At 36.5% G+C, this 18,190-nt stretch overlaps 1 protein-coding gene across 3 annotated transcripts in view; it reads right to left on the bottom strand.

Moving 5' to 3' along the window:
* The window catches only part of ATR (ATR serine/threonine kinase), a 100,901-nt gene that overhangs the window by 22,526 nt on the left and 60,185 nt on the right, over positions 1-18,190 (bottom strand). For all 3 annotated transcript variants that reach the window (XM_045503416.1, XM_045503417.1, XM_045503420.1), the window contains 8 exons: positions 14,676-14,840; positions 13,541-13,632; positions 8,121-8,212; positions 7,717-7,894; positions 6,270-6,449; positions 5,671-5,830; positions 2,870-3,049; positions 968-1,110 (listed from right to left, as the gene is read on the bottom strand). In XM_045503416.1, the coding sequence (XP_045359372.1) occupies positions 968-1,110; positions 2,870-3,049; positions 5,671-5,830; positions 6,270-6,449; positions 7,717-7,894; positions 8,121-8,212; positions 13,541-13,632; positions 14,676-14,840 (1,190 nt within the window). The remainder of the gene's footprint in view (positions 1-967; positions 1,111-2,869; positions 3,050-5,670; positions 5,831-6,269; positions 6,450-7,716; positions 7,895-8,120; positions 8,213-13,540; positions 13,633-14,675; positions 14,841-18,190) is intronic.

The following is an 18,190-nucleotide window of genomic DNA, read 5'->3' as shown; positions in this document are numbered from 1 at the left end:
CTCTTTTTTTACATTATGTAGATTAAAATGTAAAGACTTAAACTACCACTTGAATTTTGCATAGCCTTCTGACAAAAATTATGTTGTCAGTATTTCTTCTTAGTAGAGGTTACCTTCGACTCCCTTATCTCTTTTTGTTACTATATTCTTCACTAAGCTCCACATTGCCTATGCCAAGAAGAATGAATGGAATGTCATTATTACTTCTTAGGAAATAATATGTGAAAATATAAACAGTAGGCATGAGACAATACACTATTTGATTATAATACACTGATATATATAAAATCAAGTTATATTTCATCTGTTATCTAGTCTAAGAGATAAGCTCTTTCTACAAGTCTAATGTCAAAATGATTTTCATATGTATTTCTTAGCAGAATGGGCAGGAAGGAGACATTCCATTGGTAATTAATTATAACCACTAAATATATTACATTAAGAGTCTTCTAAAATTCTAGGGAGGGGGACTCAGAAGCTGAGGGTCTGGAATGGGAAGGGCACTTAATTTTCATTGTATAATACTGGTACTGCTGAATTTAATGTTTTGTTTTTTTTTTTTTACATTTATTTTTGAGACAGAGAGAGACAGAGCATGAACGGGGGAGGGGAAGACAGAGAGGGAGACACAGAATCGGAAGCAGGCTCCAGGCTCAAACTCACGGTCCGTGAGATCATGACCTGAGCTGAAGTCGGACGCCCAACCGACCGAGCCACCCAGGCGCCCCAGGTACTGCTGAATTTAAAAAAAATGTACACACACATACATACACACACACTACTTTTTCCACTAATAAAGTTTAGTTTTTAAAAGGAAGAAAGAATGATATAAAGAAAAAACATATCTTATCTAAGGTTAAAGACTGAATCAGTGGCGAAACAGAAAACGTCCTGAACACATTAAGATCTGTGATAAAAGAGGCACTCTGACATATTTAATCAGCACACATACAGTTCTCACACTTACCTGCCAAAATGAAGAACTATATACCGAATGAGATCACCCTGCTTTTCCATCTTGTTATCTGTGACCATGGGCATCAATTTGTCATAGTACTTGGCAAGATAAAAATGCCCATCTTCCCATTCTGGCAGGAACAAGGTCACATCCTGTGAAAGAGAACACCAGATGTTCACCTAAGAAACCCCCAAACTATGCTGGGAAATAAAGTATGAATAGATGATTAGGGATCAAAAGTATGAGACCCACATGGAGGCAGAGCAAAGTCAAAGGAACAATGATTCTTTGATTTGGATAAAGAATAGCTGTTTTCTTAAAAAGGTTTTCTTAGGATAGCTGGTTGGTTCTGGTGGGTTGTCCACTGGCCAACATGAAATAGTGCAGAATAATCAGCTATTTAGGAAAAGAAAACTCCATTTACATTGCCACTTTATATGATACATCAAAATAATTTCCAGATGGATTAAAGTGTTTTATGAATGTGTGCATATATTTTTTTTTATTAAAAAAAATCTCAGTGAAAGGAGAATACCAAAGCCCTGAGGACAGGGTTTAAAAGCATAAAAATATGGCTAAAAAAAAAAAAAATTACATCTTATTTTTCTCCAAGATCTGTCACAGATAATTGCCCTCCCTCTCAACTTCATAATCCAGTTTCTAAGAATTCACCTCACACTCACTCCTCAAACTATTTCTTCATGGTTTCAGTCTTCAGTATTCCACTAAAGCAGATCCTTAAATCTAAAAGATCCTTTCCAATTCTGGTCTCATTTGAACTCTCTTCAGCATCTGTTTCTGTTGTCCTCACCACTTCCTCTTGGAAACACTTTCTCCCTTGACTTCTGTGAGGCCACAATCTTCCAAGTTTTTTCCAACCTTTCTGGTCACTCTTACTTTGTCCCCTATATCATTTCCTTTCCCTTTTCCTGCCTTGTGTATTTATTTTAAAATAACATTATTTGAAATGTGATGGAAAATACATAGGATGGCTGACTACAAAAAACAAAAAAACAAAAAAACAAAACTTTTAAATGAAGTTTGACTCTTAATTCAAGCAAGTTTGAGAACATAGTTTGAACCAGGAACCTTAAATCTTGAGTTTACCCTGAATCTATTCTTGAAAATTTATTATAGATGGCAACCTGCCTGTGGATAGAGGAGAGAATGACATGACTAGATGTATGAAACAAATGCTGGATTCATATGCCCAACCAGCCACAGGGACAAGGCTGCCAGTGTCCCTTCCCCATGTAGTCACTGAAGCAAAGAGGATGAAGGAAATATACAAAAATTTTCAGGTTTAAAAAATTTCAGGATTAGAAAATGCTTGGGCTTCTCTCTCTGCCCCTACCCTGCTTGTGCTCTCCCACCTCTTGTTCTCACAATAAATAAATAAACTTAAAAAAAAAAAAAAATGCTCTTCCAACTAAGCCAGCCACGTGCCTCCCCAATCCTACAGGTTTTGATAGGTTGTATTTTTATTATCATTTAGTTTATTATTATAGATAATTTTTAAATTTCCACTGCAATTTCTTCTTTGATTCATGGGTTATTGGGAAGTAGCTCTCTCACAATACCATCAATGTAAAGCTTAATACTTAGTAAGGAAGGTATACATTGTGTTTGTTCAAAAAATTGCAGGATGCAATGTGATTACCTTTAGGAGGGTGAAAGGGTGGGTCATTGAGTACTAATAATATTCTACTGCTTGACCTGGGTGATGGTTTCTTGAGTGTATTTGCTTCGTGATAATTCTTCTTATGCTATCTACACTACTAAAAAGTCAAAAAGTTTCCTGGGTATTTTTATACATGTGTTTTTCCTTACAGACTTTAAAATCATTTTATCCATTTGCAAAAACAAAACAAGATTGAACTCTTAATGAAACTGCATTATACATATACTTGCCTTATATTTTTTCATAACTGCATTGCTTTCAAAGTTAGCTGTTTCTTCCATAAATCGGCCCACTAGCAGCATAGCTCGACCATGGATTAACATGTTCTTACTCTCGGTTGGGGTTTTATTTTCAGGAAAACATAATTCAACACCCTTCTGAAGAACAATTAGTGCCTGGTGAACATCACCCTAAAAGCAAAAAGGAAACAATAAGCCTTTTAATTTAAAAACATATTTCTGTTTTTGAAAAACAAAACTGTTAGCATTTAAAGACCATTAAGTATGTTTTATGTATAAATCTTTGTAATTTCATGTTCATGTCTCATTTCCCTCCTGTGAAAGTAAAATCCTAAAAAGGAAGCATTGCTTCAAATCACATAGAGCTCAAATTCATTCATTAATTCACCCATTCATTCTTACAGTCAATCAAAGTACAAGATACTGAACACATATGTAGATGACTAGGGATAAACACGAATAAATCAAAATCTCTGGCTTAAAAAAGTTCATAGTCAAGTGAAGAAATAGACTATATAAAATAGCAACACGATGTGAAGTTCTATTAACAGAGGAATATATATGGGTATAATTAAGGACAGAGAAGGGACGCTTCTAAATCTACATGAAGGTACAGGAAAATGGAGGAGAGCAACAGTCAGGAAAGGTTACCAAATGAAGATAATTTAAATTAGGTCTTAAATAATAAATAGCAATTTTCTTGAAATGTATTCAGTGAAGGACATTCTTGGTAGAAGGAGGAATAAAAATTTTACTGGAAAAGGTAAGTAATCTGGTTTTACCTGACGCCTAAAGGGTCTATGAGATAGTGACAAGTGAAGCTGAAGAGGGAGAGTGGAACTCAATCAGGAAAAGCCTTGTGTACTTTCTAGGGGTCAGACTTCATAATAAATGTATGAAGAATACTTCAGAAGATTTATCACAGGAGCTACATGATTCAATGTCCATTTTAGAAAGATCACAGACTGCAGTAATGGGCACAGAGGAATAGGCAAATTAAAAAAAAGGCTATTAATATTATTAGAGGCTGTAAATGTTAAAAGGCATGCATGAAAGCAACAGAGATAAACAAGAGGGAGACGATTCAAAAGATGTTTCTTTTTTAACTTTCAAATATACAATAGGGTATTATTAACTATAGTCACCACCATGCTGTACATTACACCCCCATGACTTTTCTATTTTATAACTGGAAGTATGTATCAAAATATCAAAAGATGGGGTGCCTGAGTGGCTCAGTCAGTTAAGCATCTGACTTTGGTTCGGGTTATGATCTCACGGTTTGTGAGTTTGAGCCCCACATCGTGCTTTCTGCTGTCAGCACAGAACCTGCTTCACAGCTTCTGTCTCCCTCTCTCTCTGCCCCTCCCCCAACTCACACACACTGTGAGTTTTCATTTATTTATCTCAAACATAAATAAACATTAAAAAAAATTTCAGGGTGCCTGGGTGGCTCAGTCAGTTGAGCGTCCGACTTCAGCTCAGGTCATGATCTCATGAGGCCCACATCAGGCTCTGTGCTGACAGCTCGGAGCCTGGAGCCTGCTTTGGATTCTGTGACTCCCTCTCCCTCTGCTCCTCCCCTGCTTGTTCTCTCTCTCTCTCTCTCTCTCTCTGTCTCTCAAAAACAAAAACATTAAAGTTTTTTTTAAAAATCCAAAGTGGGGTACTTGGCTGGCATGCACAAGTTGGTAGAGCATGCAACTCTTGATTTCAGGGTCATGAATTCAAGCCTCATGTCTACAGGTAGAGTCTACTTAAAAAAAAATCAAAAGATGGATGATGGTAGAGTTAGTCTCCAATTGGATGTGGAAAATGAAGGAGAGGAAGAAGTTCAAGATGATGCCCAGATTTCTGTGTTAGATGAGAGGATTCAATAGAGTCTATGTAGAAAAATAGAGAATATAGGAGAAGCAGTTATTGACTGGTAGATGATGAACTGCATTTTGAACACAGTGAATTTAAGGCATTACAATACAGACTAGCACTAGCTCAGAAAATGATCAGGTAATGACAAATACAGGCTGAGTCATTACTTTCGCCTCCACAATAACAGATGGCATCAGCTATAGTTGCTAAATGTCAATTTTCAGAACATGCTATGCTTACTACTAATTCTAGACTGGTGGCAACCATAAGGAAATATATAAATAACAGCCATTTAAATCTGTGGCATAACCTTTGCAAGTAGTTCAGATACTCAAAAAGCTTCTTTCTCATTACCATTGCTTTTATCTGGGGATTGCTGGGCACTTTTGTTCTTATGCTAAACCCTTCCTGATAGGCTAGATTAGAAATTAATCTGGAGTGAAAATGGCAAGTCTACCCAGAACTAATTATCTGCCAAGGATATAAGTAGGGAACAGTATTATTTTCATTTAACAAATAAGTTTTTGAGTGCCTACTGCAAAGACTCTGTCTATATACAGAGAGGGTAAAAACAAAGTAAAAATTGGCTGCTTCCCTCAAGAAAAAAAAGGAGGGCAGATGAAAACAAAGAATTGCACTTTCAGCTTGAATGGAAAGCCATTTGGGGACTTCAGGAAAGAAGAAATGGTTTCTTCTAGATTATGGTAGAATGATGAAGAAAGGCGACAGGAAAAGAGTCTGAATTGGGATTAAGGATCATCTCTTAGGCCTTGGTAAGACATACATAATCTACAACATCATATATATACATGTATATATCATATATCATATCATATATCATATATATGATGTATATATCTTATATATCATATATCATATAATATATGATACACACACACACGCTGATGTTCCCTTGGCCATACCTTGGACCACAGCCACTTTGCTCTTTCCACATACAGTTCAGCAAGTCGTGATTCTCCAGCATTTAGGAGAGCATTGTAGGCTGTTTGGTGGTGACCAGCCTTCCTAGCTACTCTGGCACTCTGTAGCCAGCATCCTCCAACCATTTCATTATAATCTGGTCTAAATGAGTATGACAAAAACAGACGGAAAGAGAATTTTTAAGTATATTCAACAATTTAAAAATATCTCTTAACATGGAATCTTGTTAATATACTATTTCAAAGAAATCAAAGAAATTTGATTTGTTAAAAAACTAATTTTAATTTTCCTAGGGTGGTCAATTTTTGTCAATTACAAGTCTATGAAAACTTTAATACTAACTTTTATCTGTACCTCTGCCAGATATGTTTTGAACATTAAAAAAAAAACAAGATACAGTGCATACAAAAGTAATTCTTAAGTACTAGGTTCATTTCAACTATACAGATTTCAACTATACAATTGATAACAGAAAAACACAGATTCAGAGAGAAAATCAAGAAAGATAAATACTCTCAAAGGATGTGCAAGTATAATAATAAATTCATGATAACTGACATAAAAAAAAAGTGTCAAACACCTTTTGTTGAGGCTTAACAAAGCTCTCCGGAGAGCCAGGATGGGCTCCTTGGCTCTGTAGGAATTCTGGGTCATTTCTAGTCGAGCTACCCAGTTTAGAGAATCTTCTTGAGAGGTATCACCTGGAGACTGTTGAAAAAGTGGTTTGATGCTATGCTCCAATTCACACAACATGTGCAATCTGAAGACAGATAGAGCCTATATTAAAATGTTATCATATTCAGCCCCTTAATCTCATACACAAAGCATGTACTTAAATTAGCCATGAAGAATCTAAAATGTACAGTTTTCTTTGGAAGAACTTTAATCTTATATATTCTTGGTATATAAACAGTAACATTTTTATCTTTTTAAATTAGGTATTAAACACCAATAATGTTGATTTAAATGTTTAGTGCTTTGCTATGGTCCCCGATTTCCTATTAAGTAAATTGGAGAAGGGTATATAAAACTAAATTCAAGTATATGAAAATCAAATTTTATTGCCTATATGAAGATAAAAGAAAATACAGATCCATTATGAATCAACATAAATATTTGCATATGCCTGGCATAGCTGACAGTAAATAACTGTGAAATGAATACAATTTTAATTTTTTCTAAGAATGATAGAAACCCTCATGACACATTCACAGAAGTTTTTTTCCATATATAATATGCAGTGTCTATGACTCAGTGTTCGAGGATGCAGTTGAGTAGCTACAGAACAGAATCTCAGTGGTGCAATCTATGGTTTCATTAAACGGTTTCCAAATGGGCTGATACAAATTATAGTAAATTCTTTTAACTGAAAAAAAAAAAAAAAGTTCTTAACTTATCTTTTCAATGATAACATGTATTATTTTTCTCAGGTGAACTAACAGACCTGAAATGTTTTCCATCATTTTCTTCCTTACCTCTAAAAGTTAATTTTCCTTCCTCATAGTGTAAGGCCTACATTTTGGGGGAGGGAAATGTCAAATGTATTTCTAAGTGAGAAGAAGAGGAAACTAACAAGTACTGAGCACCAAAGTGCCAGGCACAGTAAATGTCTAGACAATATGACATTACAACAGGACAAATATGTTTTTCTTATTTTTAGAAATCTCATAATTGCTTTTCCAATGAAAAGGATATACATTAGAACATTAAAAAAAAAAAAATTATAGGGTGAGGGGTGCCTGGCTGGCTCAGGTGGTAAAGCATGTGACTCTTGATCTCAGGGCCATGAGTTCAAGCTCCATGTTGGGCACAGAGATTACTTAAAAAAAAAAAAAAAAAATCAAACCAAAACCAACCAAAACAAAAAAACTATAGGGTGACCATAAGATAAAGGAGTGAAAGAGCCACTGTATGTAGATACACATGATACCAAACATACCATCAGTTATTTACTAATCAAAACATTCCAAATCTATCAGAAGACACTTACAAACCAGGAATATAAGATGGACCTCCCCCACAAATACCTCACAATATATTCATATCCTCGTTGATAAGAGCCTCTTTCAAAGCTTGCAGCTGAAAGAGGTACAATTTGTTCTGCTCTCACTAGTTTCAGTGTGTCATAAAAAGCTGTGACATCTCTTTTTTTGGCTGATAATAATAGCTGTCCCAGTCTGACACTCCATGTTGTAGATTTCCCATCTGAAAAATAAATGTAGAGTCAAGGAATGCCATGGGGCCGCAAAACAAGGTTTACTTCATGTGTAAAATGGTCAGCAGAAATACTGAACAGATGGTTTCATTCTACTTTGAACAAGAAGGCAATTATAAAACAAGCTGAAAGATTAATTATAGATGGTACTCAGCTACTTAAGTCTGAATATTTATAGTATATTAAAACTGCTTATACTTTAAGAAGTAATTTTACCTGCTGCCAAATAGTTTTCCACCAAATCCCACTGTGACAATTTCCAAGCTGCTTCCACTCTGTATGTGTTTAATTCATCTGTCCATTCAGACCTATTAAAAGAAGCCAGTATCAACTAAACTTTATTTAAAGTGGCATTTAGAGATTTTTTCATTGTTTTAGATACTCTATTTATTCTATTTACTGTATTTGTATTGTGTTGTACTTTGTACTTAAATACAAAATGATAATCTCTACCCAAAAAAAACCCTTGATTTTTAATGTTTCCATTCCCCTAAAAAACATTTTTTCAATAATTACTTCTTGTTCTTTTTTTAAAGTATATTTATTTATTTTGAGAGGAAGAGAGAGAAAGTGTGGGAAGAGCAGAGAGAGAGAGAGAGAGAGAGAGAGAGAGAGAGAGAGAATCTCAAGCAGACTCTGCACTGTCAGAACTCTGTCAGTGCAGAGCCCACTGTGGGGCTCAAACTCACAAACTGTGAGATCATGACCTGACCCGAAATCAAGAGTTGGACGCTAAATGGACTGAGCCACCCAGGCGCCCCTCAATAATTACTTCTAAAGGGGCAATTTAAAAATGCCATTGACCAACAAATTAAATTGCGCCATGTATTAGAACAGAATTAATGCCTGGATAATTACAAAGTGCAGTTTTAAGATTAGCTGTGTGCTTAACTTGAACTAAGGGCAGGGGGAAAAAGAGCCAACTGAACATATACACATTCAGAGGTAAGCAATTCTAAGAACTTGGGATTTTGAATTAAGTTTAAGGCAAAAATCGAGGAGCTTGCGGGTACTAGGTCAGGAGCAGCTCAGGGTGCATAAGGTCACTCAATAAAAGGGCTTAAGGAAGTTACAAATGACGTGTCAATGGCATAACAAAGGATATGAAATAAGCTGCTTAAATTATATCTATTCTTAAACTATTCTGAGTTACTTTAAAATTTGGATTTGTAGAGGTGCCTGGGTGGCTTGGTCAGTTAAGTGTCTGACTCTTGATTTCAGCTCAGACTCATGATCTCACAGTTCATGAGTTCAAGCCCTGTGTCAGGCTCTGTGCTCACAGCACAGAGCCTACCTGGGATTCTCCCCCTCTCTCTCAAAATAAATAACATTTTAAAAAAATCTGGATTTGTAAAACAAGTATTATATAGGTAATTATTTTTTCTAAACATTCTACTTATATGACACTAAGATGGATAATGATATTGTGGATCATGACTATATAGAAGCCAGACTTTCCCAGTATTTCTTCTTTAATAATGTTTATTTATTTTTGAGAAAAAGAGAGACAGAGTGTGAGTGGGTGAGGGGCAGAGAGAGACACAGAATCCAAAGCAGGCTCCAGGCTCTGAGCTGTCAGCTTAACCAACTGAGCCACCCAGGCACCCCCATATTTCCTCTTTATTAATCATACCATTTGAATATCTGATATATGCTAGACCCTGCACTGAGCACATTTTTCCATTTAATTATCTAACAACACAGAAAGGCACACATATCCTCATAGTATAAATAAGGTAACAGAATCAGAGAGGTTAGGATCAATGCCATAAAAAGCCCTCTTTGCTCTTTCTGTAGTAAAAATACATTTAAAAAATGTAAAACAGTGATTTTTTTATTAAAAAAAATCTAAAATAGCAGTATAAATATGGAACATCCTCTAATTTCTAAATACAAACTCCACCAAAAACAATTTAGAACAAGGCTAAAAGAAATACAATAGAAATGTAGTTTGGGGCACCTTGCTGGCTCAGTCAGTAGAGCATGAGACTCCCAATCTCAGGGTCATGAATTTGAGCACCACGCTGGGCATAGAAGTTACTTAAAAATAATATTAAAAAAAAGAAATGTAGTTTTCAAAAAGTCCAGTTGTGAATAACTTTACAAGCTTATCACCAGATGCCAAAATATCAAAAATTTAAGATCAAAATCTGAGTAGAATTAGCAGGATTTGCTATCTAGAGGGGATGTGTCATACCAAGTATTATACCAAGAAGTACCAAAAGGTAATGAGGACCAGGCTGTGAGAACTTATCCCCATAAATAGGTTCACTAAAAAGAGTAATTGTGTAGGTCAAGTACATTCAATAATTTTGGAGGAATATTTGTTTAAATGCAAATATTCTTGGGGAGCCTGGGTGGCTCCATCAGTTGAGCATCTGACTCTTGATCTCCACTCAGGTTCATGGGCCCTGCATTGGACACTGTACTGGCAATATAGACCCTGCTTGGGATTCTCTCTCTCTCTGCTCCTCCCATTATTACACATACACTCTCTCTCTAAATAAATAAATAAAACTTTTTTAAAAAATGCAAATATTCTCCCCAAAGAAAACACATCCTCTCAATGACCACTTGCTCCAATATGATAGAGCAATCTTTTTTTTTTTCTTCCAAATTTTTATTTAAATTCTAGTTAGATGGGGTGCCTGGGTGGCTCAGTCGGTTAGGGGTTCAACTTCAACTCAGGTCATGGTATCACGGTTCTGTGGGTTCGAGCCTTGTTCGGGCTCTGTGCTGACAGCTTAGAGCCTGGAGCCTGCTTCGGATTCTGTGTCTCCCTCTCTCTCTGCCCTTACCCTGATTGAGCTCTGTCTCTCAAAAATAAACATTAAAATAAATAAATTCTAGTTAGTTAACATATAGTGCAATATTGGTTTCAGGAGTAGAATTCAGTGATTCAACAGTTACATACAATATCCACTGTTCATCATAACAAGGGCCTTCCTTAATACCCATCACACATCTAGCCCATCCCCCACCCCTTCCCTCTATCAACTCTGTTTGTTGTCTATATATGATAGATCAGAAGCCTCTATGTATCCCACATCCAAAGAGAAGAGGAGTCTAACTCTACAGCATGTGTAATAATGAAACTTGACACCTAGGTTTGAGCCATGACGAACCTTCCCAAATTACTTTACTTATGAAGTCTTTCAACTAATTTAGAGAAACATCTAAAACATACAACCATTCTTTACCTGCTTCTGCAAAGTTTCTTCCCTTGTTTCATAGATTTCATTACTGTGAAACCATCTGATTAACAGTGAGCTTCTCTGCTCTCAAACATTATAGACTTGAAGTCTTTGCAAATTACAGTTGGGAATTTATAGAAACTATACTTAGCAGAACTGCTTTGACAGTCCTAACCAAAAATAGTGGCCTGTGTGTTCTCTGATCAACTAAGATACCAACCCTTTTGATCAGATCTCACTGCCTAGAATAGTCAGTTGGCATCTGGCAAATATATCAAGAATTAAGTACTTTAGCTCTCCAAACAATGCAGCTTCGAGAGCAGCACAAACCTCCACAGTTACTCCCCAGACCAGAAGAACTATGCAGCCTTAATCTTTGCCACACATACATACTACTTTTTTGCATCATTTTCTTGCTATAACAAACCCACTTTCTTTAGGAACGGAAGGCAGCTTTCATTTTTATCAATCCTTTATGGAAAAAACACAGAGTCTAGAGTGGTATTCTGTAAACCAGTCACAAAATTTCCTCTTCCCCAACACAGAAAATAACTGGTGCTAATAATGTAGATAGAGCTTAGATACTTTTTGGATATGTTTGTATGAGCCTCACCAATAGCAGGTGAGCTCTACAAGGTTTCTGTCTTAAAGCAAATATAATTCAAGAAAGACTCTTGGGACAGAAGATAAGCTGTTAAGACACATGAAAAAAATGCTCAACATAACTCCTCATCATGAGGGAAATACAAATCAAAGCCACAATGAGATACCACCTCACACCTGTCAGAATGGCTAAAGTTAACAACTCTGGCAACAATAGATGTTGGCAAGGATGTGGAGAAAGAGGATCCCTTTTACACTGCTGGTGGGAACAAACTGGTGCAGCCACTCTGGAAAACAGTATGGAGGTCCCTCAAAAAATTAAAAATATAACTACCCTACAACCCAGCAATTGCACTACTAGGTATTTATCCAAAAGATACAGAAGTGCTGATTTGAAGGGGCACATGCACCCCAATGTTTATACCAGCACTAGCACAAGAGCCAAAGTATGGAAAGAGCCCAAATGTCCATCAACTGCTAAATGGATAAAGATGTGGTATACACACACACACACACACACACAATGGAGTATTAGCAGTCAAAAAGAATGAAATCCTGCTATTTGCCACAACATGAATGGAACTAGAATGTATTATGCTGCAAAATTAGAGAATGACAAGTATCATGATTTCACTCATATGTGGAATTTAAGACACAAAACAGATGAACATAAGGGAAGGGAAGCAAAAATAAGATAAAAACAGAGAGGGAGACAAAACATAAGAGACTCCTAAATACAGAGAAAAACTGAGGGTTGCTGGAGGGGTGCTGGGTGGGGGATGGGCTAAATGGATGAGGGGCATTAAGGAGGACACTTATTGTGATGAGCAATGGGTACTATACGTAAGTGATAAATCACTAAATTCTACTCCTGAAACCATTATTACACTACATGTTAACTAGCTTGGGTCTAAATTAAGAAAAAAAAAAAAAAAAAAAAAAAATATATATATATATATATATATATAGATATATATATATATAAAATAAACACATTTGGTACCAAAAAAAAAGGTAAGCTGTTAAGTGCTAAATCAGCTTATGACAAAGTAGAAAAAAAAGTTTTTGTTGCCTATCTCCAGCACCATGAAAACATAAAAGATTTCATTTCTTTGCTAAATGTTATGTCAACTCAATTCACTGATTAAAATTTTTTGATTCAGATACAATAACAAAAGAAAATCAATTTTTAAAAATTTTTTAATGTTTACTTATTTTTGAGAGATAGAGACAGTGCGAGTGGAGGAGGGGCAGAGAGAGAGAGGGAGACACAGAATCTGAAACAGGCTCCAGGCTCTGAGCTGTCAGCACAGAGCCCAATGCTCTGGGAACGGCGAGATCATGACCTAGGCTGAAGTCAGATGCTTAACCGACTGAGCCACCCAGATGCCCCCGTTCTTTTTTTTTTTAAGGTTTATTTTTGAAAGAGAATGAGCGTGCCTGCACAAGGGAGGGACAGAGAGAAAGGGTGACTGAGGATCCAAAGTGGGCTCTGCTTGAAACCAGAGAGCCCAACTCGGGGCCCAAACCCACAAACCACGAGATCATGACCTGAGCCAAAGGTGGAAGCTTAACTGACTGAGCCACTGAGGAAGCCCAAAATACAATCATTCTTTAAAAAAAAATATTACCTGTGGGGTGCCTGGGTGACTTATTCGGTTAAGCATCCAACTCTGGATTTCGGCTCAGGTCATGATTATGGGTTCAAGTCCCACAATAGGCTCTGCACTGACAGCGTGAAATCTGTTTGGAGTCTATCTCTCTCCCTTTCTTGACCCTCCCCACTACTCTTTCTCTCGAAATAAATAAACTTAAAAAAAATAAAAAAATAAAAATTACCTGTTAGCATGCACTCCATTCACCTGAGTGATTACGGTAGACAGCTGTCCAAGACCTAACATGGACTTCACTACACCATGATAATGAATAATCTAGAAATTTAAAAATATTTAAAATAGCAATAATCACTTCAAATATATCGTGGAAAACAAAAACTGTTTAACTGATATTCAATAAAAAGTACTATTTGCCTCACTAAACCTACTCTTCTTAGTTCAGCAATTGATTTGCATGGTGTAATGGTAAAGCCCCCAATAATGTCCTAATATATGTGAGTATTAAAAGAATACACAGACAACCTAAAAAATTCTCACAGTGAATTTATTATTTTTTCCAGATTTGGTTTAATTTTTGGTGCAAATCAAATATAAATGTAATGAGTACTCTTTAATATTTTGTTTAAAGATTATTTACCATACTATTTCTCACACAAAAATTAAAACTCAATGCTCGTAACATTAAAATAGATTTAGGGCTGTAGTAACTAAAAAGTTATATAGGGTTATGCAATATTCTTTAAAATTGAAAACAAGATTGTGAAAAATAAGGATCCTGTATGAGCTTCTGAGAAAATGAACATGTAAAATACAACAAAAAGCAATACTGTAAGATTAGAGAGAATCTAAGCCAAGATCATAAATCAAGAATTCTAAATTCCCTTCCTGTCCCAGTAAACAGGAGATATGTTAACACACCCCCATTTTAATTATAGCTTAGTATTTCTAAGGGACCATTTCAGAAATTCATAAAGGTTGGTAGGGGGCATATAAAATCTGAAAATGTTTCCTAGGCTGTAGAGAATAATTGTTATTATTAAAAAATGTATGTCAAATTGATACTTTTAATTGCAAACAAAAATTGTATAAATTTTAAAGCAAATGAGCACACATTAATATAAATATACTCCTCAACACACATCATTCATTTGGGGGATTTCTAAGGTCACAGAAATTTGGCATGGGAAGAGATTTTTGAGATCCTCTAGCACATGTCTAATTCCATCAATCAGGAAACTCAAGCTCAGAGATGATTAAATATTTTCCAGACACTAGTAGAGACAGTATTGAAACAAAGGTTTCCAGAATTCCTTGTTCAGGGCTCTTTTCATTATGTTGCCTTTCATTTATTATCTTACCTGGTCTGGTTCTAGCTGAATAGCCCTGTCATAACAAGCAGTGGCATCCCTCAGTAAGCCAATGCTTTCATGTTCAAGGATCTGTTCTTTCAGAGATGGTTCTGCCTTTCGAATTGCGCTTACTCCAGCCACTCCATCAGGTTCATGCATAGCAGCATACAATTTCTTTGTTCAACCATTAAAAAACAATCAAATAAGAGAAAAAAACACAACTGGAACTAAAATTGTAAAACCACCAGTTTATGTGAATAGAGCACATGAGAATTTTTCTCAAAGCAACAGTAAGTATTTGCTTCAAGACAGATTTCACAGTAAAATTATAAACTTATTTACAGACATTTTATTATCTTAACACTCTTGTTCCACTTAAAATATAAATCTACATTAGTAATTGCTATTGATGAGAGTCACAAAGAACTTTAAGGTTCTGAACTCTCTTTAAATACAACTTATGATACATTCTGTTGAATACAGTTTATAAGTGTTTGCATTTTAAAATTTATAAAATTTTTAAACAAGTATTTTAAAATACTGATAGGGAGATGCCTCAAATCTGAGTTCGAAGGAGATATTCAAGTTGAAGATAAAAATCTGGGAGCACTTAGCACAAAGATGTCCTTTAAAGGCAGGGGAAAAGATGGCATGCTCTAGGAAATGGATAGAAAGAAGAGAAAGGGTCAGGGTAGGAGATGGGAGTACTAGTATATTACTAGGCAAAGAACTAGCAAATAAAACTGAGAAGAGAAAGCAGAATAGGTTATTCTTTGTTTTTTTTAAACATTTTTTTTAACGTTTATGCGCGCGCGTGCGAGCGAGCATGAGCGGGGGAGGGGCCGAGAGAGAGGGAGACACAGAATCTAAAGCAGGCTCCAGGCTCTGAGCTGTCAGCACAGAGCCTGACGCGGGCTCAAATTCACAAACCACGAGATCACCTGAGCGTAAGTCGAACACTCAACCGACTGAGCCACCCAGGCGTCCTGAGAAAGCAGAGTAGTTTAAAGGAACCTGGGCAATGTGATATCCCAGAAGCCATGAAATAAAAGCAAACGTCTTAATGAAAAAGGAGTGATCAAATGATTCTGTGAAATTAAGAAAATGAGAACTAAGAAGCATTTATTGGATTTGGCAATATAGAGGCCACTGATTTTCTGATTAAGAGTAGTTATCAGTGGAATGGAGATAGAAGTCATGTTGGGATGGTCAAAAAATGAATGGAAAGTAAAGTAAATATAGGGAAGATAAACAGTTCTTTTAAAACTGGCTATGTAGGGAAACAGAGAGATGGGAAGTATCTGAAGGGGAATGTAAGACCAAGGGAATTATTAAAAATTAAGATAGGGGCGCCTGGGTGGCTCAGTCAATCATCTGATTCTCGATTTTGGCTCATGGTTTTGAGATCAAGCTCTGTCTAGGGCTGGGAGTGAAGACTGCTTAAGATTCTCTGTCTCCCTCTGTTTCTGTCCCTCCCCCTCTCCCACTCACTTGTAGGCATGTGAGGAAAAAAAAAAAAATTAAGGGAAGATACCAGAGTATGTCTATATACTCGGGTTGAGGAAGATAAATTACTGATTTTAGAGAAAGCAGGAATATCTGAAGGACTGAAATAAAGAGCACAAGTAGAAGGATTGAATTTTGACAGGAAGGGATCCTTCTTCAAGAATAACAGAAGAGAAAAAAAAATGATATGGTGCAGAAGTCAGTGTATTTTCAAAATTGGTAGACATTTGGCTTCATTTTCTTTTCTTTTTTTTTTTAAGTTTATTTACTTACTTTGAGAGAGACAGAGACAGCGTGAGCAAGGGAGGGGCAGAGAGAGAAAAAGAGAGAGAGAGAATCCCAAGCAGGCTCAGCAAGGTCAGCACAGATTCTGACTCAAACTCATGAAACAGTGAGATTGTGACCTAAGCTGAAACCAAGAGTCAGATGCTTAACGGACTGAGCCGCCCAGGTGCCTCTGGCTTCATTTTCTTAATGACAATAAGCAAGATTACCAGTTAAGAGTAGGTGAGGAAACAGAGAAATGAGAAGATAAGAAATAATCATCTTGAAGAGCAGGAAGGTAGGCTATTAAAGAAACACAGGACTGAAGGCAGTGTTAAAGAGTACTGCTGAAATCTCAGATTATAAACTTAAAGCAAAAGTAGTTCAAAACCCACTGTGTGATTTTTCTTCAGCAATGTTCAATTGCTTAAATGCAGACACTGAGAAAGCAGATGGCTTGAGTTTATCCAGGGATGGTATTTTACAAAGTGAGTATCACACAGTGGGTGAAAAAACAAGGGAGTTAAACATCTTTGTAAGGGAATGAATTTATTAATGAAAATAGACTCAAAGCTAGACAAGGAGAAAAATAGGAGGAGGCTAATATTCATCCAAATACTACAAAGTACTGAGGTACCTGGCTGGCTTAGTTGGAGGAGCATGTGACTCTTGATCTTAGGGTTTTGAGTTCAAGCCCCACGCTGGGCGTGGAGATTACTTAAATGAATAACTTAAAAAAAAAAAAACAACACTACAAGCTACTAATTTTTAAGTTTCTCACTGCCTTTTGCTTTTCAACGTGGAAAAAGTCTATCAATTTTGACTTTTTTTTTTTTTTTTTTTTTTTTTTTTTAACAGGGAGAGAGAGAGAGCATGAGCAGGGGAGAGATGCAGAGAGAGAGAATCTCAAGCAGGCTCCATGTTCAGCATGGAGCCTGACACGGGGCTGGATCCCATTACCTTGGGCTCATGACCTGAGCCGAAATCAAGAGTCAGATGCTCAACATACTGAGCCATCCAGGTGCCCCTCATTTTGGCCTCTTTTTTAATCCCACTGTATTAGCCCCATCTGCCTTTTTTCTCCCCTTTCCCTACACAATCAAAATTTTATCACCTAAACCATTATTTCACTAGCACTGTCATGCCCCATTCCTGTTACAACCAGCACATCCCCCTTCCCACTCACCCCCAAATTCAGGCCCACATTTCTCATGAGAATAACAATGGCTTGCTTCCCTTGCATCATGGCTCTTTCAAACCCTCCCTCCATGAATGCCATAGTCACTTCTTCCATTGCACTTCCCTGGTTCAAATCACCTAAGAATTTTGGACAGCTTAAAAAGTCCTCTATGTTTTATCTTTCCTCTGCCCAAATCTTTATCGTTCTTCTGCCATTCCCAAACTGACACTTTACTCTTTACCATACACCACGTTCTTTCCCAACTCCACACTTTTGCCAACTCCATATGGATGCCCCTGTTTGAAATATCTTGACCCCTTCTTTTACATATCTACCATCCATTCTTTAAGACCCAGCTTAGACAAGATCTCCAAAGAGCCTGTACTAATTCCTTGCTCACATATTTCCATCTCCCACCCCGCCCCACCCCACACATAAGTGCCTTTCCTCAGGGCACAACTAGTATTACACCAAACGGATGTTTATCTCTCCCCACTAATCCGAAAGTTTCTAAAGTGCTTATAAATATCTAGTACCTAGCACAGCATCTAAAACACTCAATAAAATGTTCAAT

The sequence above is a fragment of the Leopardus geoffroyi genome, chromosome C2, assembly GCF_018350155.1.
Source record: "Leopardus geoffroyi isolate Oge1 chromosome C2, O.geoffroyi_Oge1_pat1.0, whole genome shotgun sequence".
NCBI lineage: Eukaryota > Metazoa > Chordata > Mammalia > Carnivora > Felidae > Leopardus > Leopardus geoffroyi.
Note: the sequence above shows the minus strand (reverse complement) of the source record. Positions and strands in the feature narration are given on the sequence as shown.